This window comes from Ranitomeya variabilis, chromosome 3, assembly GCF_051348905.1.
Source record: "Ranitomeya variabilis isolate aRanVar5 chromosome 3, aRanVar5.hap1, whole genome shotgun sequence".
NCBI classification, from domain to species: domain Eukaryota; kingdom Metazoa; phylum Chordata; class Amphibia; order Anura; family Dendrobatidae; genus Ranitomeya; species Ranitomeya variabilis.
This window is the reverse complement of record NC_135234.1, coordinates 506,768,397-506,792,752: the sequence shown is the minus strand read 5'-3', so window position 1 is coordinate 506,792,752 and position 24,356 is coordinate 506,768,397. Positions and strand designations below refer to the sequence as shown.

Here is a 24,356-nt window from a genome sequence, read left to right as displayed (position 1 = left end):
ACATTAGCAGTGCATATCTGAACCTCCGCCTCTCACTCATCTCCCTACGCCTTCTTCAGACTGTGCGCTGTCAGCTGATCCCTAATAGCATGCCACGGCCGTGACGCCGCAGAGTCTGAAGAAGCCGTAGAGAGGGGAGTGAGAGGCGAGGATATGCACTGCTCATGCCCATGGATCACAGGTCCGCAGAGTGATTACATTAGATGACACAGCGAGGCGGGATCTCCTCCAGCGCGGCCGCACAGGCGCAGCCATCCTGACACCAAATGATGTCAGAAGACGGGCAGCGCTAAGTGTGCCTGGCCAAGGGATAACATAACAGCGCAGACTCCGGGACAGATTCAAACAACGCTGAGGAGGAGGCGCACGGCGCCAAGGGGGTAAGAATGACGGCTGTGCTGCGTCACATGACAAAGGAAAGTTCCACCGACCGGACGGTTTAACCGTGTGAGGGGACACATTTCAAAAGTGTTAGGTTCAGCATGTGCAAGGACCATAATTAAAAGAGCTAAGTTTACCTTTTCCAGCATTAGTGCTGTACAAGATGGCTCTTTCAGCTACAAACGCCTGGGGGGGGTTAAAGGTTCCCTTTCAACTTGCTCCAGTGCAGGCTGCGGCCTACACTCTGCTCCACCTGCAGAGCCCGGGCTCCAACACCGCTAGTTGCTGTCCGGAAGTGCTGGCTGCACAGAGAAAAACACCTTGCCAATGTGTCAGTGGGGTTCAGCACCGCTAGCTGTTCCCCTGCTGTGTAGCCGACAACGTGTCCTGCAACAGCCACGCAGACACAAAGCTGCCGCCAGTGCAGGCTTCGGCCTACACTCTGCTCCCTCTCCTCCTCCTGCTGACCCTGGGCTCTAACACCGCCAGTTGGTGCCCGGTACTGCTAGCTGCACAGAGAAAAACACCAGCCAATGTGTCAGTGGGGTTCAGCACCGCCAGCTGTTCCCCTGCTGTGTAGCCGGCATCGTGTCCTGCAAAAGCCACGCAGACACAAGAACTGAAATTGAAGGGATCCTGTCGCCCCACCCCCAGGTGTTTGTATGTTTTACAGCCACCTTGTACAGCAGTAATGCTGCATGTGTGCAAGGTGGCTCATAAACTTATTCTCCTTGCACCCGTGGAACAGAACACGTCTACAATGTGTCCCCTGAGACCATTAAAACGTCCCTGATGTGTGACTTTCCTTTGTAATGACACGCAACGACCCCCTTGGTAGCACAGCCCTTCTTCTGACATCATTGTTTGGCTGGCTGCGCCTCTGCGGCTGCCCTGCCCGACACAACGCCCCTCGGTGTCTTATTTATTTTGACTGCGAGGGTGTGATTGACGGGCATGAGCAGTTCATATCTTCGCCAGGCTGTCACTCAGCTCCTTCTGCCTTCTTCAGACTGTGCGGCTTCATGGCCGCGGCAGGCGATAAGGGATCAGCTGACGCCGCACAGTCTGTAGCAGGTGTAAGGACACGAGCGAGAGGCGAACCTATGTACTGCGCCAGGCCATGAATCCCAGCCCCGCAGTGTGAAACACTGTAAAGACACTGCGGGGCTGGGATTCATGGGCATCGCGAACCGCACCAGCCGACATGAAATGATGTCAGAAGACGGGCAGCGCATGGCCAAGGGATAACGCAACAACGCAGACTCCTGTACAGCAAAATGCGATGCTCAGGAGGCCGCACCAAGCACCAAGGTGGTATTTTTGCCAGCTGTGCTGCGTCTCATTACGAAGGGAACTCCCGCCTCCAAGACAGATTGACTGTATAAGGGCCAAAATGTTGTACGTGTTTCATTCAGCTTGTGCAAGGAACAAAATTAAAAGAGCAACCTTTGACTTGTGCAGCACTACTGCTGTATAAGGCGTGGCTCTTCTAGTTTGTAACACCTGAGGGGGGTTAAAGGTTACCTTTAAAATTGGTTCAATTAGGCTTCGGCCTACACTCTGCTCCCTCTCCTCCTGCTGACCCTGGGCTCTAACACCGCCAGTTGGGGCCCGGTACTGCTAGCTGCACAGAGAAAAACACCAGCCAATGTGTCAGTGGGGTTCAGCACCACCAACTGTTCCCCTGCTGTGTAGCCGGCAACGTGTCCTGCAAATGCCATGCAGACACAACAGACCTACAAATGCCTCCAGTGCAGGCTTCGGCCTACACTCTGCTCCCCCTGCTGACCCTTTGCTCCAACACCGCTAGTTGGGGCTCTAGGAAGACAAGCTTGAATAGGTCCCCATCCTGGTTCCAGCACCGTCAGCTGTTTCCGGGCAGAGCCTTTGGCTTAGGTGCCTCCCTCTGGGTATCCGAGTTCCACCAACGTCAGGTGGTCCTTGGTAGTGCTTTCAGGCACGGGTACCTCCTGCTTAGTAACCGGGTTCCAGTAACGTCAGCTGGTCCTCGGTAGTTCCATTGGCTCTTGGACCTTCGGCTACCCATCCGGGTTCCAGTACCGTCAGCTGGTTCTCGGCAGTGTCTTTTGCTCTTGTACCTTCTGCACCCCATCCTGGTTCCAGTACCATCAGCTGGTTCTGGGCAGAGCCTTTGGCTTAGGTGCCTCCCTCTGGGTATCTGAGTTCCACCAACGTCAGGTGGTCCTTGGTAGTGCTTTCAGCACGGGTACCTCCTGCTTAGTAACCGGGTTCCAGTAATGTCAGCTGGTCCTCGGTAGTTCCATTGGCTCTTGGACCTTCGGCTACCCATCCTGGTTCCAGTACCGTCAGCTGGTTCTCGGCAGTGTCTTTTGCTCTTGTACCTTCTGCTCCCCATCCTGGTTCCAGTACCGTCAGCTGGTTCCGGGCAGAGCCTTTGGCTTAGGTGCCTCCCTCTGGGTATCTGAGTTCCACCAACGTCAGGTGGTCCTTGGTAGTGCTTTCAGCACGGGTACCTCCTGCTTAGTAACCGGGTTCCAGTAACGTCAGCTGGTCCTCGGTAGTTCCATTGGCTCTTGGACCTTCGGGTAGCCATCCGAGTTCCAGTTCCATCAGCTGTTTCTCAGCATTTTCTCAGCCTACTTGTACCTTCTGCTACATTTCCAAGTTCAAGACCCTAAAGACGACGACCCGGAAGACCACCCCTAAGATGACGACGACACCAGAGACGACAACCACTGAGATGACGACGACCCTGGAGACGATGACCCTGAAGACCACCCCGATGACGACGACCCCGGAGACGACGACCCTGGAGACGATGACGACCTGGAAGACCGAGAAGCAGAAGAACAAGAGGCTGCAGAACAAAGAGCAGAAGAACATTAAGCATGACTAAATATCAGAGCAAAAGATATTATCTAAATTATAAGCAGAAGAAGACTAAGCAGTGTATGGGGATGAGTCCGTTCCTGCTCGTGGTGCCCCTGGATAAAGCCTGATGCTGCAGGCCAAACTGAACGCGGACAAATGTAACTGTTTTGTGACAGGCAGAACGGAAGGTGTAATCTTCAAACTTTTATAGATAACAACTACGGGAATGCCTGTCACAAATAAGAATATGATGAAGAAGTTGAATATGAAGAAGATAATAGTAAAATAAAAAGAATATGAACAATGTAACAAAAAAAATAATAGGTAGAAGATGAAGAAGAAGATGAATAAGGTGAAGAAGTTGATGTCAAAGAAGCTGATGATGAGGATAATGAAGAAGAAAGTGTGGGAGAAGTAAAAAAGAAGGTGAAGGGCGTGGAAGTAGTGAAACATCAATATCTGACAAAATAAAAAAATAAAAAATAACATCAAGTCAAAATCTTTCTAACGCCGAACGTCATAAAAAAAAAAAAAAATCCTGCTATTCTATTTGATTGGGCTAAACCTCTGTGCCTTTAATGTCTCCGCCACCTCCCCCAATACATCCTACATTATTCTTAGTTGTTTTCCTTCATGTAGAATTAACCTACAAGGAAAGAAAGGGTTTATTTTAATTCCGATATTTTCGTCCCATTGACTTGCATTGGGATCGGGTATCGGTATCGGATTAGATCCGATACTTTGACGGTAACGGCCGATACTTTCCGATACCGATACTTTCCGATATCGGAAGGTATCGCTCAACACTAATTATAAGTTGTGTAGCCAGAAATGTGTCGCAGCTCTATAAGTTGCATTTATTCTTTCATTTGTTAATTACTTATAAATAAATTTTTTCTCTTTACATGAATATTGCCTCCCAATGAGCTGTTACTCCAGTGTGGTGTGTTTTTTTTTACCGCAGAACATCATAGAAGCTATTTCCACAGTGTGTCACAAATTTTCTTTTTAAGGCATTTACAATAACTGTATTATTTTTAGCATTGTTTGTAATAATACTAAATTATTATGCTTCTATACAAGCTTGAAAGAGAAGTGTACTACACCTCACCTAAATATGTTTGTATACAATGTGGTTAATATGAATAAAAGCAGGACACAAAACGCTTATAGACTTATATAATAAAGTTTGCAAATTGTCACCAATCTTTTTTTTCACTTCAGTGGTTTAGTTACTTTAGTCACACATAAGACAAATTTAGTATTAAAGTGTTATTCCCATCATCTAATTATCACCTATTCAAAGGATAGATAACTTGCGGATTGATGGAGGTCTAACCCTGCTGGGATGCCCACTAATTCTAGAAATGGGGCCTTGAAATGCCATTTTGTAATGTTGCATATTCAGCACTGCGTCATTCATTCTGTATTTGGGACTGCCTGAAATACTGAAATAGGTGTATGGTGTGTATAATGTGTATAGTGGTTGTTGGCGAAAGCTGAGCAATGTAGTCGGCTATTTCCAACAGTCCAACAGAAAGTGAATGGGGAGGTGGAGCACATAAATGACCATTGCTCTGTGCTAACATTTTTTTAGAGCCCATTTGCAGCAAACATAGAGAGGGTGAAATAAGTATTGAACAGATCACCTTACCAATTTTCTAAGTAAATATATTTCTAAAGGTGCTATCAAGATTAAATTCTCACCAGATGGTGACAACCCATCAAATTCACACAGGCACAAAAATCAAACCATAGATGTCCATAAGTTAAGTTTTTTTGCAATAATGAGAAAGTGCACTAGGAAAAAGTTTTGAACACGCTTGCTGAAATTTATTTAATACTTTGTACAAAAGCCTTTATTGGTGATAGCTTCAAGATGCCTCCTGTATGGAGAAACTAGTTGCATACATTACATGTCATTTTGGTCCATTCTTCCACACAAACACTCTTCAAATCCTGAAGGTTCTGTGGGCTCCTTCAATGAACTCTGAGCTTTAGTTTCTTCCATAAATTTTCTATTGTATTTAGGTCGGGTGATTAACTGAACCATTATAGCAGCTTTTTCTTTCTCGGAAACAAATTGAGAGTTTTCTTGGCTGGCTGTTTGGGATCATTGCCTTGTTGAAATATCCACCCTTGTTTCATCTTCATCATCTGGGTAGATGACAGCAGATTTTTATCAACAATGTCTCGGTACATTTGTTCATTCATACTTTCTTCAATTAAATTAAGTTTGCCAATGCCGTATACTGAAAAACAGCCCCACACCTTGATGTTCCCAATCCAAAACTTACTGTTGGAATGGTGTTTTTGGGGTGATATAAAGTGCCTTTTGGCCTCCAAACATATTCAATTTTGGTATCTGTCCATACTATATTCTCCCAGTATTTTACAGGCTGTTCTAAATGTTGTTAAGCAAACTTGAACCATGATTGAACATACTTTTTGTTTAACAATGGAGTCTTCTGAGGTGAGCGAGCATACAGGCAAAAGAAATTGAATGCATGACTTATTGTTTTTTTTTAAACAATTGTACTTGCTGATTTCAGATCTTTCTGTAGCTGTCCACAGGTAGTACTTGTTTCTTGGACAACTCTTTGATAATTCTTTTCACTGCTCTGTCTGAAATATTGTGGAGAACACCAGGTCTTGATCAGTTTATGGTTAAATGAATTTCTATCCACTTCTATATTATGGCCCCAACAGTGCTCACTGGTACATTCAATAGTTTAGAAATTCTTCTGTTACCAATGCCATCAGTATTTTTTGCAACATTAAGGTTGCAAAGGCTTGAGAAAGCACACTGGTTTTAACCATCATGAGCTGTTTCTGGTGTGGCAACTTGGTAATGAGACATCTTTTCATAGGCCATCAGCTGAACAAGCTGATATAATTTTTCACTTAGTGGCAGGATTTACTAATTATTGATAGATTTCAGCTAGTGTCATAACTTTTCATGGCTTTTTTGTACCTCTGTATGTTCAATACTTTTTTCCCTGTGCCATTTCTCATTAACACATATGATTTAATTTATGGGCATCTATTGTTTAATTTCTTTGCCTGTGTGGATTGCATGGGTTGTTACCTACATCTGGTGAGAATTTCATGTCAATAGCACCTTTAGACATATATTTAATTATAACATTGGTGACGTGTTCAATATTTATTTAATCCGCTGTAAGTGGCACCAGCGGTCGTACCCTTTTGAATTCACAACTTATCACCTATTCCTTGGATGAGTAATAACTTCTGATCGGAATAACTCTTTAAAGAAAAACTGCAAGCATACATTTCCCACAATCACAGAAACGCTATTTTACAATGAACTATGTTTTACTATGACATTCTAACATGCAGCAGCATTTTAAAGAGAACATTGTTACAAAAGCTTGAAGCACAGCTTCTCTGTGGCATCTCCCTTATTGACTTGTCATGCAGGAGAGAGACTTGTCAATCAAGTCAAGCAAAGTTTGGAAGAAGCTGAAGGGAGGCTCCCAAGCAAAGTTTGGAAGAAGTTGTAGGGAGGCTCCTTCTTTCCATGTCCATCTTTTCTTAAAAGTGTTGTTCACTACTCAGAAAGCCCCTTCTAAATTACATTACTCTTCCACAGGTATGGACTGGGACTGAATTTCAGTCCTGGCATTTGAAATCACACAGGCCCATGTTGTCCCCGTCCCCATGAACCAGATGGGATATATTACTAATATTGCCCTGGATGGAGGAAAGGGAGATTTTCTACAAGACCAATATTTCTAATGATACCTGTGGCCTGCTGGGGTAAGTGACGGAGTCAGCGACTTTCGGCTCTGTCACAACTCTTAACAGTATGGGTATCTTGAGAACACCGATTCTGTTAACAACGTAGCAGACAAGGCAGCCCATGACCAGACAGGCCCTTCTGGCATTTGCCAGAATTGCCAGATGGCCAGTCCAGCCCTGCTCTTCCACGTAGAATAAATACACCTTTATTTCAACGATGCTGCCAATATTGGTGCCGGATCTCCAGGGGCTTGCGTGACACTGTCATGTGAGTCCTGCAGCCAATTAGAGGCTGCTTCACTGGAAAAGTCACTGGAAAGGTTCTAGAATCCGAGGTGGGTATAAGGTGTTTTTATGTTATGTGGAGGAAAAAGGTAATTGAGAAGAAGTTGTAAAAATTGTTGCCAACCACTATAAACCATAGTTTTCTCTAAAACAATGCAAACCTATAGAGAAATGGAGCATGACGCCCCTAAATAATAACTAATCAAATACACAGGCTAACAAACAATAATAATCTTTATTATATAAAAAAGAGACAAATGCACAAAAATATCCAATGAAAATGGCAGGTAAATGGTGATGACACAGAAAAAACGGAAGCAGCAGTATCATGTAAACATATCAGCACCCTGTAGTGTGCAAGAGGTGCTGTGCATAGAAATGCACCTCACATACTACACCGGCCCGTCGGGCACATAGTGCTTACCCATATGGGTCAAGTATACCGCTGGATCCGTTAGCCCCTACGCACGATTCACTTTTTTTAGCTTCCTCGGGAGGCTTATACAAGCCTCCCGAGGAAGCTAAAAAAAGCGAATTGTGCGTCGGGGCTAACGGATCCAGCGGCATACTTGACCCATATGGGTAAGCACTATGTGTAATGTTATCATGTGGCACTATTGCTATGCACTTTTTGCTATGCACTTTTGCACTTTATGATGTGAGTTATTTTTCTCACCGTTCCTAAGCTTTGAGACTGTATCTACATATGGGCAGTGCCGTAGTTCTCAATAGGGCAGGAGTCGGGATATATACATGTGCCCGACGGGCCGGTGTAGTATGTGAGGTGCATTTCTATGCACAGCACCTCTTGCACACTACAGGGTGCTGACATGTTTACATGATACTGCTGCTTCCGTTTTTTCTGTGTCATCACCATTTACCTGCCATTTTCATTAGATATTTTTGTGCATTTGTCTCTTTTTTATATAATAAAGATTACTATTGTTTGTTAGCCTGTGTATTTGATTAGTTATTATTTAGGGGCGTCATACTCCATTTCTCTATAGGTTTGCATGACTATGGGAGTTGTCCTATTGGCCAGTTCTGAATTTGGCATCCGCACCCTGAGGAGGTGCTAGTGGGTGTTACAAATAATGTCGGTCTTTGTTCAATTAATTTTTTCTCTAAAACAATGCAGCATTTGACAATTAAACACAGTTTATATTCTTGAGCTTGGACTGCATGAATCTGCTGCCAGGTTGCCTATAATTAAACAGTTACAGCTATTTTTTTTAGCAACTGTGACAGATACACATGCTTATTTATTCTCAATGTAGGCAATGTGACAAAAAGATTGATACTGTACTAATAATAGTATCTGGACATTCATAGAGCAAATGCTATAAATAGAAATGTCAGCCCTAATAAAATGTATAATACATGCAATCAGAAATCCTAGGGTGATAATTATGAGGGCAGGAGAATCCTTCTCACTGAGAATACAGAAGAGCCTGTTCAGGAGTCCCTTATTTCTTAGACCAGGCATATTGGAGTGGTGTGAACAGATGCGACAGTGGTTAATTCAGCCTCTCATCTTTAACCCCTTCCCGACCTTTGACGCCACGTAGGCGTCATGAAAACCCGTGCCAATCCGACCCATGACGTCTATGTGGCGTCATGGAATGATCGCGTCCCTGCAGATCGGGTGAAAGGGTTAACTCCAATTTCACCCGATCTGCAGGGACAGGGGGAGTGGTGCTTCAGCCCAGTGGGGGTGGCATCACCCCCCCGTGGCTACGATCGCTCTGATTGGCTGTTAAAAGTGAAACTGCCAATCAGAGCAATTTGTAATATTTCACCTAAAAAACTGGTGAAATTAGGGTTAGGGGTAGGGTTAGGGCATGTGCACACAGTGCAGATTTGGCTGCGGATCCGCAGCGGATTGGCCGCGGATCCGCAGCGGATTGGCCGTGGATCCGCAGCGGATTGGCTGCTGCGAATTCGTAGCAGTTTTCTATCAGGTTTACAGTACCATGTACACCTATGGAAAACCAAATCCGCTGTGCCCATGGTGCGGAAAATTCCGTGCAGAAACGCTGCGTTGTATTTTCCGCAGCATGTCAATTCTTTGTGCGGATTCCACAGCGTTTTACACCTGTTCCTCAATAGGAATCCGCAGGTGAAATCCGCACAAAAAACACTGGAAATCTGCTGTAAATCCGCAGGTAAAACGCAGTGCCTTTTACCTGCAGATTTTTCAAAAATCGTGTGGAAAAATCTCACACGAATCTGCAACGTGGGCACATAGCCTTAGAGATAGGGTTGCAATTAGGGCTCGGGTTGGAAATAGGGTTAAGATTAGGCTTGTGGTTAGGGTTACGGATAGGGTTAGGGGTGTGTTGGGGTTACAGTTGTGGTTAGGGTTGGGATTAGGGTTAGGGTTGGGATTAGGGTTAGGATTAGGGTTAGGGTTGGTATTAGGGTTTCGGGTGTGTTGGGGTTAGGTGTTATGATCCTTAGTGGTTGAGGATCACAAATTACTCCGGCTAAGTAACAAACATAGGACAAGCTCTAGGGAGGTGGCAAACTGGACTGACCGCAAATCTGAACCTATCCAAACACACTAGAAGTAGCCGGTGAACGTGCCTAAAAATCCTAGACGTCTCGAGCCAGCCTGAGGAACTAACTACCCCTAGAGAGAAAGAAAGACCTCTCTTGCCTCCAGAGAAATAATCCCCAAAGATATAGAAGCCCCCAACAAATAATAACGGTGAGGTAAGAGGAAGGCACATACACAGGGGTGAAAGCAGATTCAGCAAATGAGGCCCACTAATACTAGATAGCAGAAAATAGAAAAGGGAATCTATGCGGTCAGTAAAAAACCCTTACAAAATATCCACTCTGAGATTTCAAGAACCCCCACACCAACTAACGGTGTGGGGGGAGAAACTCAGTCCCCTAGAGCAACCAGCAAGCGAGGAAATCACATTTTAGCGAGCTGGACTAAAAACATAATGAACGCTGATAATCAAAAAATGATCAAACAAAAACTTAGCTTGTCTTGGAGAGACTGGGAGCAAGGTAGACACAAGGAATCTGAAGAGCACTGAATACATTGATAGCAGGCAAGGAACTGAGTATCCAGGTGAGCTAAATAGGAAACCAACCAAGGATAACGAACCAGCTGATGCTGCAACCTGCAGAAAGACAACACTACACAGTACCGCTTGTGACCACTAGAGGGAGCCCAAAAATAGAGTTCACAACAGTTAGGGTTGTGGTTAGGGGTGTGTTGGGGTTAGGGTTGTGATTAGGGTTATGGCTACAGTTGGGATTAGGATTAGGGGTGTGTTGGGGTTAGTGTTGAAGTTAGAATTGAGGGGTTTCCACTGTTTAGGCACATCAGGGGTCTCCAAACGCGACATGGCGCCACCATTGATTCCAGCCAATCTTGCGTTCAAAAAGTCAAATGGTGCTCCCTCCCTTCCAAGCCCTGACGTGCGCCCAAACAGTGGTTTACCCCCACATTTGGGGTACCAGCATACTCAGGACAAACTGGGCAACAACTGTTGGGGTCCAATTTCTCCTGTTACCCTTGCAAAAATAAATAATTACTTGCTAAAAAATAATTTTTGAAGAAAGAACAATTATTTTTTATTTTCACGGCTCTGCGTTATAAACTTCTGTGAAGCACTTGGGGGTTGAAACTGCTCACCACACATCTAGATAAGTTCCTTCGGGGGTCTAGTTTCCAAAATGCGGTCACTTGTGGGGTGTTTCTACTGTTTAGGCACATCAGGGGCTCTGCAAATGCAACGTGATGCCCGCAGACCATTCCATCAAAGTCTGCATTTCAAATGTCACTACTTCCCTTCCGAGCCCTGACGTGCGCCCAAACAATGGTTTACCCCCACATATGGGGTACCAGCACACTCACAACAAACTGGGCAACAACTATTGGGGCCCAGTTTCTCCTGTTACCCTTGTGAAAATAAAAAATTGCTTGCTAAAACATCTTTTTTGAGGAAAGAAAAATTATTTTTTATTTTCACGGCTCTGCGTTGTAAACTTCTGTGAAGCACTTGGGGGTTGAACGTGCTCATCACACATCTAGATAAGTTCCTTGGGGGGTCTAGTTTCCAAAATGGGGTCACTTGTGGGGTGTTTCTACTGTTTAGGCACATCAGGGGCTCTGCAAATGCAATGTGACGCCCGCAGACCATTCCATCAAAGTCTGCATTTCAAATGTCACTACTTCCCTTCCGAGCCCTGACGTGTGCCCAAACAGTGGTTTACCCCCACATATGGGGTATCAGCATACTCAGGAGAAACTGGACAACTTTTGGGGTCCAATTTCTCCTGTTACCCTTGGGAAAATAAAAAATTGTGGGCTAAAAAATCATTTTTGAGAAAAGAAAAATTATTTTTTATTTTCATGGCTCTGCGTTATAAACTTCTGTGAAGCACTTGGGGGTACTAAGTGCTCACCACACATCTAGATTAGTTCCTTGGGAGGTCTAGTTTCCAAAATGGAGTCACTTGTGGGGAGTTCCTACTGTTTAGGCACATCAGGGGCTCTGCAAACGCAACCTGACGCCCGCAGAGCATTCCATCAAAGTCTGCATTTCAAAATGTCACTACTTCCCTTCCGAACCCCGACGTGTGCCAAAACAGTGGTTTACCCCCATATGGGGTATCGGCGTACTCAGGAGAAACTGGACAACAACTTTTGTGGTCCAATTTCTCCTGTTACCCTTGGGAAAATAAAAAATTGTGGGCTAAAAAATCATTTTTGAGAAAAGAAAAATTATTTTTTATTTTCATGGCTCTGCGTTATAAACTTCTGTGAAGCACCTGGGGGTTATAAGTGCTCACTATTCATCTAGATAAGTTCCTTGGGGGGTCTAGTTTCCAAAATGGGGTCACTTTTAGGGGAGCTCCAATGTTTAGGCACACAGGGGCTCTCCAAACACGACATGGTGTCCGCTAACGATTGGAGCTAATTTTCCATTCAAAAAGTCAAATGGCACGCCTCCCCTTCCGAGCCTTGCCGTGCACCCAAACAGTGGTTTACCCCCACATGTGAGGTATCGGTGTACTCAGGAGAAATTGTCCAACAAATTTTAGGATCCATTTTATCCTGTTGCCCATGAGAAAATGAAAAAATTGAGGCTAAAATAATTTTTTGGTGAAAAAAAAGTACTGTTTCATTTTTACGGATCAATTTGTGAAGCACCTGGGGGTTTAAAGTGCTCACTATGCTTCTAGATAAGTTCCTTGGGGGGTCTAGTTTCCAAAATGGGGTCACTTGTGGGGGAGCTCCAATGTTTAGGCACACGGGGGCTCTCCAAACGCGACATGGTGTCCGCTAAAGATTGGGGCCAATTTTTCATTGAAAAAGTCAAATGGCGCTCCTTCCCTTCCGAGCCCTGCCGTGCGCCCAAACAGTGGTTTACCCCCACATATGAGGTATCAGCATACTCAGGACAAATTGGAAAACAACGTTCGTGGTCCAGTTTCTCCTTTTACCCTTGGGAAAATAAAAAATTTTTTGCTAAAAGATCATTTTTGTGACTAAAAAGTTAAATGTTCATTTTTTACTTCCATGTTGCTTCTGCTGCTGTGAAACACCTGAAGGGTTAATAAACTTCTTGAATCTGGTTTTGAGCACCTTGAGGGGTGCAGTTTTTAGAATGGTGTAACTTTTGGGTATTTTCAGCCATATAGAACCCTGAAACTGACTTCAAATGTGAGGTGGTCCCTAAAAAAATGGTTTTGTAAATTTTGTTGTAAAAATGAGAAATCACTGGTCAAATTTTAACCCTTATAACTTCCTTGCAAAAAAAAAAATTGTTTCCAAAATTGTGCTGATGTAAAGTAGACATGTGGGAAATGTTATTTATTAACTATTTTGTGTCACATAACTCTCTGGTTTAACAGAATAAAAATTCAAAATGTGAAAATTGCGAAATTTTCAAAATTTTTGCCAAATTTCCGTTTTTTTCACAAATAAACTCAGAAATTATCGACCTAAATATACCACTAACATGAAGCCCAATATGTCACGAAAAAAACAGTCTCAGAATCGCTAGGATCCGTTGAAGCATTCCTGAGTTATTACCTCATAAAGGGACACTGGTCAGAATTTCAAAAAACGGCAAGGTCATTAAGGCCAAAATAGGCTGGGTCATGAAGGGGTTAAAAAACCAATGTATACTAAACATTTCTGTTGAAATGTGGGTGTACAATAAATTTAAATACAAATTTAAACAGGATATTGTTGCTATCTATCAAAATTTTGGCTAGAACAATCTGATCATATTTTAGATATTGAACTGAGAATTTAAATTAAAAAAATAACAAAATCTGACAATATTTTGCAACTCACTATGAACCATTCTACATTTGATTGGACTACATTTTATTTGAGAAGAAACATTAATTTAATGTATAAAACTGTATGCTAATCTTGATTCCTATGAAAAAACATCATGTCTGTCTCATTTCCTGAATGTTTAGTATGCCTTTTTGTGCATTATACAATAGAACTGTCCAGAGCTATTACAGTGAATGATGATAATATATCACAGATGACAACTACTCATTCCATTTCTGATTACTTTGGATGCTTGCACTTGGTAATGTTATAATGAGAAAGCCATTTTTTTGGAGGAAATCTAATTACTATGTACAAATATACTGTAAGTATATTTTATATACAGTGGGGAAAAAAGTATTTTGTCTGCCACCAATTGTGCAAGTTCTCCCACTTAAAAAGATGAGAGAGGCCAGTAATTGACATCATAGGTAGACCACAACTATGAGAGTCAAAATGAGTAAACAAATCGAGAAAATCACCATGTCTGATGTGGCAAGATTTATTTTGCAAATTATGGAGGAAAATAAGCATTTGGTCACCTAAAAACATGCAAGATTTCTGGCTCTCACAGACCTATAACTTCTTTTTTAAGAGGCTCCTCTGTCCTCCACTCATTACCTGTAGTAATGACACCTGTTTGAACTTGTTATCAGAATAAAAGACACCTGTCCACATCCTCAAACAGTCATACTCCAAGCTCTACTATGGTGAAGACCAAAGAGCTGTCGAAGGACACCAAAAACAAAATTGCAACCCTGCATTAAGCTGGGAAGACTGAGTCTGCAATAGGCAAGCAGCTTGGTGTGATGAAATCAACTGTGGGAGCAATAATAAGAAAGTGGCAGACATACAAGACCATTATTAATCTCCCTCAATCTGGGACTCCACGCAAGATCTCACCACGTAGGGTCAAAATTATCATAAAAATGGTGAAAAATCCAAGAACCACACGAGGGGGAGTAGTGAATGACCTGCATAGAGCTGGGACTACTGTAACAAAGGCTACCATCAGTAACACACTATGCTGCCAGGGACTCAGATCCTGCAGTGCCAGACGTGTCCCCTTGCTTAAGCCAGTACATGTCCGAGCCCATATGAAGTTTTCTAAAGAGCATTTGGATTATCCAGAAGAGTATTGGGAGAATATCATATGGTCTGATGAAGCCAAAGTAGAACTGTTTGGTAGAAACAAAACACGTTGTATTTGGAGTAGACAGAATGCTGAGTTGCATCCAAAGAACACCATACCTACTGTGAAGTATGGGGTGGCAACATCATGCTTTGGGGCTGTTTCTCTGCAAAGGGTCCAGGACGACTGATCCGTGTACAATGTACATGAAAGAATGAATGAGGCCATGTATCGTGAGATTTTGAGTGCAAACCTCCTTCCATCACCAAGGCCATTGAAGATGAAAAGTGGATGGGTCTTTCAGCATGATAATGATCCCAAGCACACCACCAGGGTAATGAAGGAGTGGCTTCGTAAGAAGAATATGAAGGTCCTGGAGTGGCCTAGCAAGTCTCAACCCTGTAGAAAACCTTTGGAAGGAGTTGAAAGTCCGTGTTGGTCAGCGACATGCCAAAAACATCACTGATCTAGAGGAGATCTGCATGGAGGAATGGGCCAATATACCACCAACAGTGTGTGCCAACCTTGTGAAGACTTACAGAAAATGTTTGACCTCTGTCATTGCCAACAAAGGATGTATAACAAAATATTGAGATTAACTTTTTTAATGTCCAAATACTTATTTTCCTCTATAGTTTGCAAAATAAATCTTGCCAAATCAGACAAAGGTGATTTTCTGGATTTATTTTCTCCTTTTGACTCTCATAGCTGTGGTCTGCCTATGATGTCAAATACAGGTCTCTCTCAACTTTTTAAGTGGGAGAACTTGCACAATTGGCGGCTGACTAAATACTTTTTTTCCCCACTGTATAATTGTCTATTGAGTTATTGTAATTTTTAAAACAAAGGATATTGTGTACTTCCTTCATACATATACATGTATATTGCAAGCCCCTGGGTGTGATTCAGGATCAGGCTCATGCTCGGCAGATGTTGACTGTGTTAATTAAGTTTATAAATAAGAACACCCAGAATAGATTAATAAAAACCAGCACTGTTACAAACAGGCATAAAACATACTCCAAAGTATGATTATAAACAAAGAAAAAGGAGTACCAAACTACCCATATAAAATATACCAAATGTTTATTAGTTATCATAAAAATAGTAAATACCATATACACAAATACTGTATGTTAAAAATGATTATACGGACAAATGAATTATACAGTGAAGGACACAAACAAGGAAAGTCCGACACAATTGCATATACTGTATGTAAAAAGGACTGGGAATTCAGTGACCATAATGTATATATTGCAACACTGTCACAGCACAATGGGTACATTTAGGGTTAATTAAAAACACATTATCACCATAGCTATGGCCCTATATAAATCCCCAGATCTTAAACAATATGCATCTAATACAGAAAATAATTTCTCACCCAAATATGTCCATGCAATTGGTCAGACTACGCAGCTCCAATGCACATTTCGAGTGGGCTTCCTCAGGGGGAAGACTATGCAGCCCCCTGAGGAAGCCCACGTGAAACGCGTGTTGGGGCTGCGTAGTCTGACCAATTGCACGGACATATTTGGGTGAGACATTATTTTTATTATGTGATAATGTGTTCTTAATTAACCATAAATATACCTATTGTGCTGTGACAGTGTTGCAATATATACATTATGGTCACTGAGTTCCCGGTCCTGTTTACAAATATGCAATTGTATCGGACTTTCTTTGTTTGTATCCTTCACTATATAATTCATTTGTAAGTATAATCCTTTTTAACATATTTGTGTATATGGTATTTACTATTTGTATGATAACTAGTGTTGAGCGATACCGTCCGATACTTGAAAGTATCGGTATCGGAAAGTATCGGCCGATACCGGCAAAGTATCGGATCCAATCCGATACCGATACCCGATACCAATACAAGTCAATGGGACTCAGGTATCGGACGGTATTCCTGATGGTTCCCAGGGTCTGAAGGAGAGGAAACTCTCCTTCAGGCCCTGGGAACCATATTAATGTGTAAAAGAAAGAATTAAAATAAAAAATATTGCTATACTCACCTGTCCGACGCAGCCGGGACCTCAGCGAGGGAACCGGCAGCGTTGTTTGTTTAAAATTCGCGCTTTTACTTGGTTACGTGAGGTCCCGGCTTGTGATTGGTCAGGGCGGCCATGTTGCCGGGACGCGGACCAATCACAGCAAGCCGTGACGAAATTACGTCACGGCTTGCTGTGATTGGTCCGCGTCCCGGCAACATGGCCGCCATTAACCAATCACAAGCCGTGACGTCACGGGAGGCTGGACATGCGCGTATTTTGAAAAGCGCGCGTGTCCAGCCTCCAGTGACGTCCCGGCTTATGATTGGTCACGGCGCCATGTTGCCGGGACGCGGACCAATCACAGCAAGCCGTGACGAAATTACGTCACGGCTTGCTGTGATTGGTCCGCGTCCCGGCAACATGGCCGCCATTAACCAATCACAAGCCGTGACGTCACGGGAGGCTGGACACGCGCGCTTTTCAAAATACGCGCATGTCCAGCCTCCCGTGACGTCCCGGCTTGTGATTGGTTAATGGCGGCCATGTTGCCGGGACGTCACTGGAGGCTGGACACGCGCGCTTTTCAAAATACGCGCATGTCCAGCCTCCCGTGACGTCCCGGCTTGTGATTGGTTAATGGCGGCCATGTTGCCGGGACGTCACTGGAGGCTGGACACGCGCGCTTTTCAAAATACGCGCATGTCCAGCCTCCCGTGACGTCCCGGCTTGTGATTGGTTAATGGCGGCCATGTTGCCGGGACGTCACTGGAGGCTGGACACGCGCGCTTTTCAAAATACGCGCATGTCCAGCCTCCCGTGACGTCCCGGCTTGTGATTGGTTAATGGCGGCCATGTTGCCGGGACGTCACTGGAGGCTGGACACGCGCGCTTTTCAAAATACGCGCATGTCCAGCCTCCCGTGACGTCACGGCTTGTGATTGGTTAATGGCGGCCATGTTGCCGGGACGCGGACCAATCACAGCAAGCCATGACGTAATTTCGTCACGGCTTGCTGTGATTGGTCCGCGTCCCGGCAACATGGCCGCCCTGACCAATCACAAGCCAGGACTTCACGTAACCAAGTAAAAGCGCGAAATTTAAACAAACAACGCTGCCGGTTCCCTCGCTGAGGTCCCGGCTGCGTCGGACAGGTGAGTATAGCGATATTTTTTATTTTAATTCTCTTTTTTACACATTATTACATTAATGTTGTTGCGATACCCGATACCCGATATCACAAAAATATCGGATCTCGGTATCGGAAATTCCGATACAGCAAGTATCGGCCGATACCCGATACTTGCAGTATCGGAATGCTCAACACTAATGATAACTAATAAACATTTGATATATTTTATATGGGTAGTTTGGTACTCCTTTTTCTTTGTGTTAATTAAGTTTGACGGTCCTTGGGGAGCACCACTCAGTGAGCCTATTGGCTCCCTCTCAATGCAATCAAGGGCTGTCAATGGGTTGCAATGGTATCCAGGTGCCTATTGAAAGTCCCCGTGTCTGCCATATTGAAACTCCTATGAAGCCCAGAAATAGCCTGGACCTCATAAGTGACCATGATTTTTCCTTTACTCAGTTGTATTGCAGTATATAGAAGATGTGGTAAGAGGGATGCAGGTTCAAGTGCCATCATGGGAGAATACTGCAGCCCACTCCTTATCTTACCCCCGCTGCTTCTACTGCACACTGTTCAGTTATCTTTGCTTCTTTTTTCACATTTTTGCACAAGTGTCTTGACTCTAGAATAGGACTTCCGGCCATGACCATATCATAGATCTCCATGTCTTAGATGTCACAGTGCATTGTGTAGTGAGGATACTATGCCTCGGATGTCATGGTGCCTTATGTTGTGACTAGTGATGAGCGAATATACTCATTACTCGAGATTTCCCGAGCAAGCTCGGGTGTCCTCCGAGTATTTTTTAATGCTCGGAAATTTAGTTTTTATCACCGCAGCTAAATGATTTACATCTGTTAGCCAGCATAAGCACATGTGGGGATTCCCTAGCAACCAGGCAACCCCCACATGTACTGAGGCTGGCTAACAGATGTAAATCATTCAGCTGCGGCAATAAAAACTAAATCTCTGAGCACTAAAAAACACTCAAAGGTCACCCGAGCGTGCTCCAGAAATCTCGAGTAACGAGTATATTCGCTCATCACTAGTTGTGACGATATGATACACCTTGACCACTATGTAGTGATGAGCGAATATACTCGTTACTCGGGATTTCCCAAGCAGGCTCGGGTGACCTCCAAGTATTTCTAAGTGCTCAGAAATTTAGTTTTTATTGCCGCAATTGAATGATCTACATCTGTTAGCCAGCATAAGTACATGTGGGGGTTGCCTGGTTGCTAGGGAAATCTCGAGTAATGAGTATATTCACTCAACACCGCTACGGCCTGGTCATGTCTAGAAGCAGTAAGAGTGTCAAGATGTCAAAAATGTCAGCTTACCCTGCAAAAACAAGCTGTCATGCAGCTCAACTGACAAAACAATAAAAGTTATGGGTGTCAGTAAATGGTGACACAAACTTTTTTTTTTACATATTTTTTAATTGTTTTCACTAATAAAATATTTTAAAAAATATACATGTTTGATATCACAATAATTATGGCATTTTACCATGCAACAAACACCATAAAAACAAATACCACAAAGCAGTGGATGGAATTGTATTTTTTTTTTACCATTTCACTACACTTGGAATATTTTTTCCCATTTTTTAGTAAGTTTTATGCTGACAAATTTTGTCACTACAACTTATCCAACAAAAAAATTAAGCCCTTATACAGCTATTAAGTAAACAACTCAAGGCAAGGGATACAAAAGTACTAAGATCAATTATATATATATGTATATAGCATATGTACCCCAAAATTGGACATAGTAACGGACAACTCGGGGGAAATAGACAGAAACAGAGAACAAACAAACCGAACTAATGCCCAAATAATCAATTAAATTAATTTATTTAAAGAAATAGTACATCAAATGGTAGGGGGAAAAAGAACCATAAAAGAGGGCACAACACCAAGGAGACAGGGCAATATTGTAAACACAGTCCTGGAATATTAAAATAATGGCATAGTATAAATAAATAAATAAATATATATATGTCATTAAATATAGGACTGATTTATATTTTTATTTTTATTTTTACCAGCATAAAGTGCAAAAAATGTGCAGCAAAGGTGCAAATGTAAAGTGCACAGGTGCAAACAAGTGAATGCTGGAGCAAATACTACATACAGGTAGTATGTATACAGGTACCTGCTAAACGGTATTTAGGCACTGAAACAATATAACTCATAATACTTCCTATAGCTAAGTATAATATGTTAAATATATTAAAGGAAGGTGCCTGGAGCAGGGATTACCTGGGATGCTACCGTCTGCTGGATGATGCCACCCCCTGATGAAGGCTGACGCCGAAACGCGCGTCGGGGACTGGCACATCCAGGAGACGGTAGCATCCCAGGTAATCCCTGCTCCAGGCACCTTCCTTTAATATATTTAACATATTATACTTAGCTATAGGAAGTATTATGAGTTATATTGTTTCAGTGCCTAAATACCGTTTTGCAGGTACCTGTATGTAGTATTTGCTCCAGCATTCACTTGTTTGCACCTGTGCACTTTACATTTGCACCTTTGCTGCACATTTTTTGCACTTTATGCTGGTAAAAATAAAAATAAAAATATAAATCAGTCCTATATTTAATGACATATATATATTTATTTATTTATTTATTTATTTATTTATACTATGCCATTATTTTAATATTCCAGGACTGTGTTTACAATATTGCCCTGTCTCCTTGGTGTTGTGCCCTCTTTTTTGGTTTCTTTTTCCCCCTACCATTTGATGTACTATTTCTTTAAATAAATCAATTTAATTGATTATTTGGGCATTAGTTCGGTTTGTTTGTTCTCTGTTTCTGCCTTATACAGCTATGTACAAGGAAAATATTGTCATGGCACTTGAAAGAAGAAGAGGGAGAAATAAAATTGCAAAAATGAAAATTGTCAGTGACGGAAAGAGTTTAAAGCAAGGGTGGACATACCATTAGTGCAACCTATGTATGCGCACATGGGGCCCAAGAGGTAAGGGATCCCTCCTCCACTTCCAATGCAGCAAGCAGTTTCTGTAACAGACATTATTGCACTGCAAAGTGCCAATATACCGTTTTTCTATCTGTGGTTTAAAGCATATGACGGCTATGACTTAATGTTTATATAGTATTCTAATTAGTGTTGAGCATTCCGATACCGCAAGTATCGGGTATCGGCCGACACTTGCGGTATCGGAATTCCGATACCGAGATCCGATACTTTTGTGGTATCGGGAATCGGTATCGGAACCATATTAATGTGTAAAATAAAGAATTAAAATGAAAAATATTGATATACTCACCTCTCCGACGCAGCCTGGACCTTACCGCTGTGAACCGGCAGCATTCTTTGCTTAAAATGAGCGCGTTTAGGGCCTTCCATGACGTCACGGCTTCTGATTGGTCGCGTGCTGCTCATGTGACCACCACGCGACCAATCACAAGCCGCGACGTCATCCCTCAGGTCCTAAATTCCCTTCTAGGAATTTAGGACCTGAGGGATGACGTCACGGCTTCTGATTGGTCGCGTGGCGGTCACATGAGCGGCACGCGACCAATCAGAAGCCGTGACGTCATGGAAGGTACTGAACGTGCTCATTTTAAGCAAAGAAGGCTGCCAGTTCACAGCGGTAAGGTCCAGGCTGCGTCGGAGAGGTGAGTATATCAATATTTTTCATTTTAATTCTTTATTTTACACATTCATATGGATCCCAGGGCCTGAAGGAGAGTTTCCTCTCTTTCAGACCCTGGGAACCATCAGGGATACCTTCCAATACTTGAGTCCCATTGACTTGTATTGGTATCGGGTATCGGTATCGGCGAGATCCGATACTTTGCCGGTATCGGCCGATACTTTCCGATACTGATACTTTCAAGTATCGGACGGTATCGCTCAACACTAATTCTAATGTTTAACAGTTTTCCTAAGCTATTCATAACTATGCTACAGAAATAGTAGTTCTTTACCTCCAAGCCCAGGTCGTAGTCTGTTGTCATAACCATCAAGCAAACCATCGAGTATCCGTGTAAATATGGTGATGTTATCATTTGTGTCTTCTTTGATTGAAGCAGTAGTCATCTGTGAAATACTGGTTTAACATAGATAAAAATGTGTCATTTTGTGGATAACTAATACACTAGAACTTTGCATTTTTATCATAAATAGCATAATCCTTAATAGTTAATATTTAAATCCTAAAATCTATTACAATTTGTACAGATGTGCAGACACATCTCTTAAGCTGTATATGTCAGCTTAGAACTGTTTCCATGTGCTTGATCTGTAGACCAATGGTTTGATCTTTGGATCACAACTTTTCTAAATATTTGATTTACCACTTTTCTAATCTACTTATCCCATACTTCAAATATTTAATCCATCAAGGAAAAAATACCTCAAACATACGTGTTCCCTAATTATGATTGTGAAATATAATAGTAGCCCTATAAACTTAATGGTGATCTAGAGCTTCTCATGTTAGATTAGAAAACAGTGTAATATAATTAATGTATAATTAGTATAATTAATGTACATTTAATATGAAAAAAATTGATATAAATTTGCATAATCCCTTATTTTGATTTACTCTGAAAAAAGAGGTCAGTAGTTAAGCCAGATAAATGGATAATTACATTTATTTAAAACCCCCTTAGTGCAAAATTATGTACATATACATCAGCGTTGGAGTCACCACCACGTTTTGAGAGAGCTCGGGAACTGGGCATCCTCGACCTGCAGAGGATGATAGCTAAGTTACGTTAAGTGGAGCCGGTACCTGTCTCCCTGATAACAGCATTTAAGTGGAGCTGTTGCTACGGTGCTCGTGCACACAAGCCTACATCAACATCCCATGATGCAATCAGGGGGCAGCTACGTGTTACAATGACAGCCAGAGGCTGGATGAAGATACAGCCATCTTGGTGCTCCGTGCTGCCATTTTGGTTTTAATGTCAAGCTTAGTCTCAGACTGTGCTTCATAGGAGGATGACGCATTTTACTAGATATTGGAATACTGTTTCATTACTAAAGCCAATGATACAGAATAGACTAATGTCGGCTGAAGCGGCTGATGGTTTTGGCCAATGGTCTAACATATATGGAGGAACTGGCTGACTGATGGCTGCAGGAGATGTTGATTGGCATGCCGATTACATTGTTCTCTATAATACAGAGGTAGATACTAAGAGTCAGTGATGAGCGGTCATATAGGAGCACTTAGGAAGCAGCCCAGGGGTGGACAGGATGTTGAGTCTCCACCGCAGCTCCAGCCAGGAACCTGAAATGGAGGATGGGAGCAATGAGACAATGAAAAACTGGTCTTAAGAGCGCAGCAAAGAAATACAGATGAGAGATGGGATTAAACCACAACGCGTTTCGACGGCGTATCCGTCTTCATCAGGTGATCAGTCTTCACCTGATGAAGCACTCCTAAGACCAGTTTTTCATTGTCTCACAGAGGTAGATACTGACAGATATGTAAGAAAAGTACAGACAGGAAAGGGAAAGCTAAGGATAAACAATAGCTGTAACAAGAGAAAAGCTGAGCATACCATCTTTGTCTATGATCATAACATTCTGGAACAGTAATGTATTGGGTACCAAATCCTATTGGTCATGAGCGGCAAAATGCACAAAACAATCAAGGATATCTCACCAACTTGTTCATTCCGTATCTAGAAGACTTGGTACTGTCCTTAAAAATCATGGCGGTCATACAAAATACCAGATGTAAACACAAAACATAAAGAGTAACTGTGGACCACCGAATAGAATAAAAGCCATAATTTAGTGAAAAAAAATTACATAACAATTGTAAAAAAGGTCTTTTAGGAGGAATAAGAATGAGGTGCCCATCCATATAAAGTGTCATCCATGGGAGCATATATCAATAGATCATCATAAATCAAGCAACATACGATAAACAAGTGCATGACAATGAGTAACAGCGTTTGTTAGGTCAATACATATCACCTCAATATCAACAGTTGTGCAAAATAGCAAAAAAATCAAAAGGCAGAAAATATGGAGTGTGGAGAAACGGGGTCAGTGGGTGCTCTCATCCGCTGGCCCGGCTGTCTTTAGCAAGACTGAATGGACCACGGCTCATACCACTGAACGCCCGCTCTATCTCCCCGTGGGCAATACAGTACACAGACAACACAGGGTTAAGGTAAAACAGTGTGGCAATACTTTATTGAACCACAACACACAACAGCAAACAGAACAATCCCACCATGACTGGAATTGTTTGGTTACATGGGCGCATATAAAATATCACTGCGTCTCCACGTATTTCCAGTATGACATGATGTCAGAGCTCCCAGGGTCACATGGGCACATATAAAAGATCACTGCGTCTCCATGTATTTCCAGTATGACACAATGTCAGAGCTCCCAGGGTCGCTACTCCATCTGTGGATGAACGCACAGAGAAGAGGTAACGACAAGCATAGGGAGATGACCAAGAACTGTCCATAGAGTCCATACAAGGTCCAA

At 42.7% G+C, this 24,356-nt stretch overlaps 2 protein-coding genes across 2 annotated transcripts in view; one reads left to right on the top strand and one right to left on the bottom strand.

Moving 5' to 3' along the window:
- Nucleotides 1-24,356, top strand: part of GABRB3 (gamma-aminobutyric acid type A receptor subunit beta3) — an 820,257-nt gene that overhangs the window by 216,957 nt on the left and 578,944 nt on the right. The window lies entirely within an intron of this gene.
- GABRA5 (gamma-aminobutyric acid type A receptor subunit alpha5) overlaps nucleotides 1-24,356 on the bottom strand; it is a 413,237-nt gene that overhangs the window by 326,403 nt on the left and 62,478 nt on the right. The window contains exon 3 of the mRNA XM_077296876.1: nucleotides 21,827-21,948. Coding sequence (XP_077152991.1) covers nucleotides 21,827-21,948 — 122 coding nt within the window. The remainder of the gene's footprint in view (nucleotides 1-21,826; nucleotides 21,949-24,356) is intronic.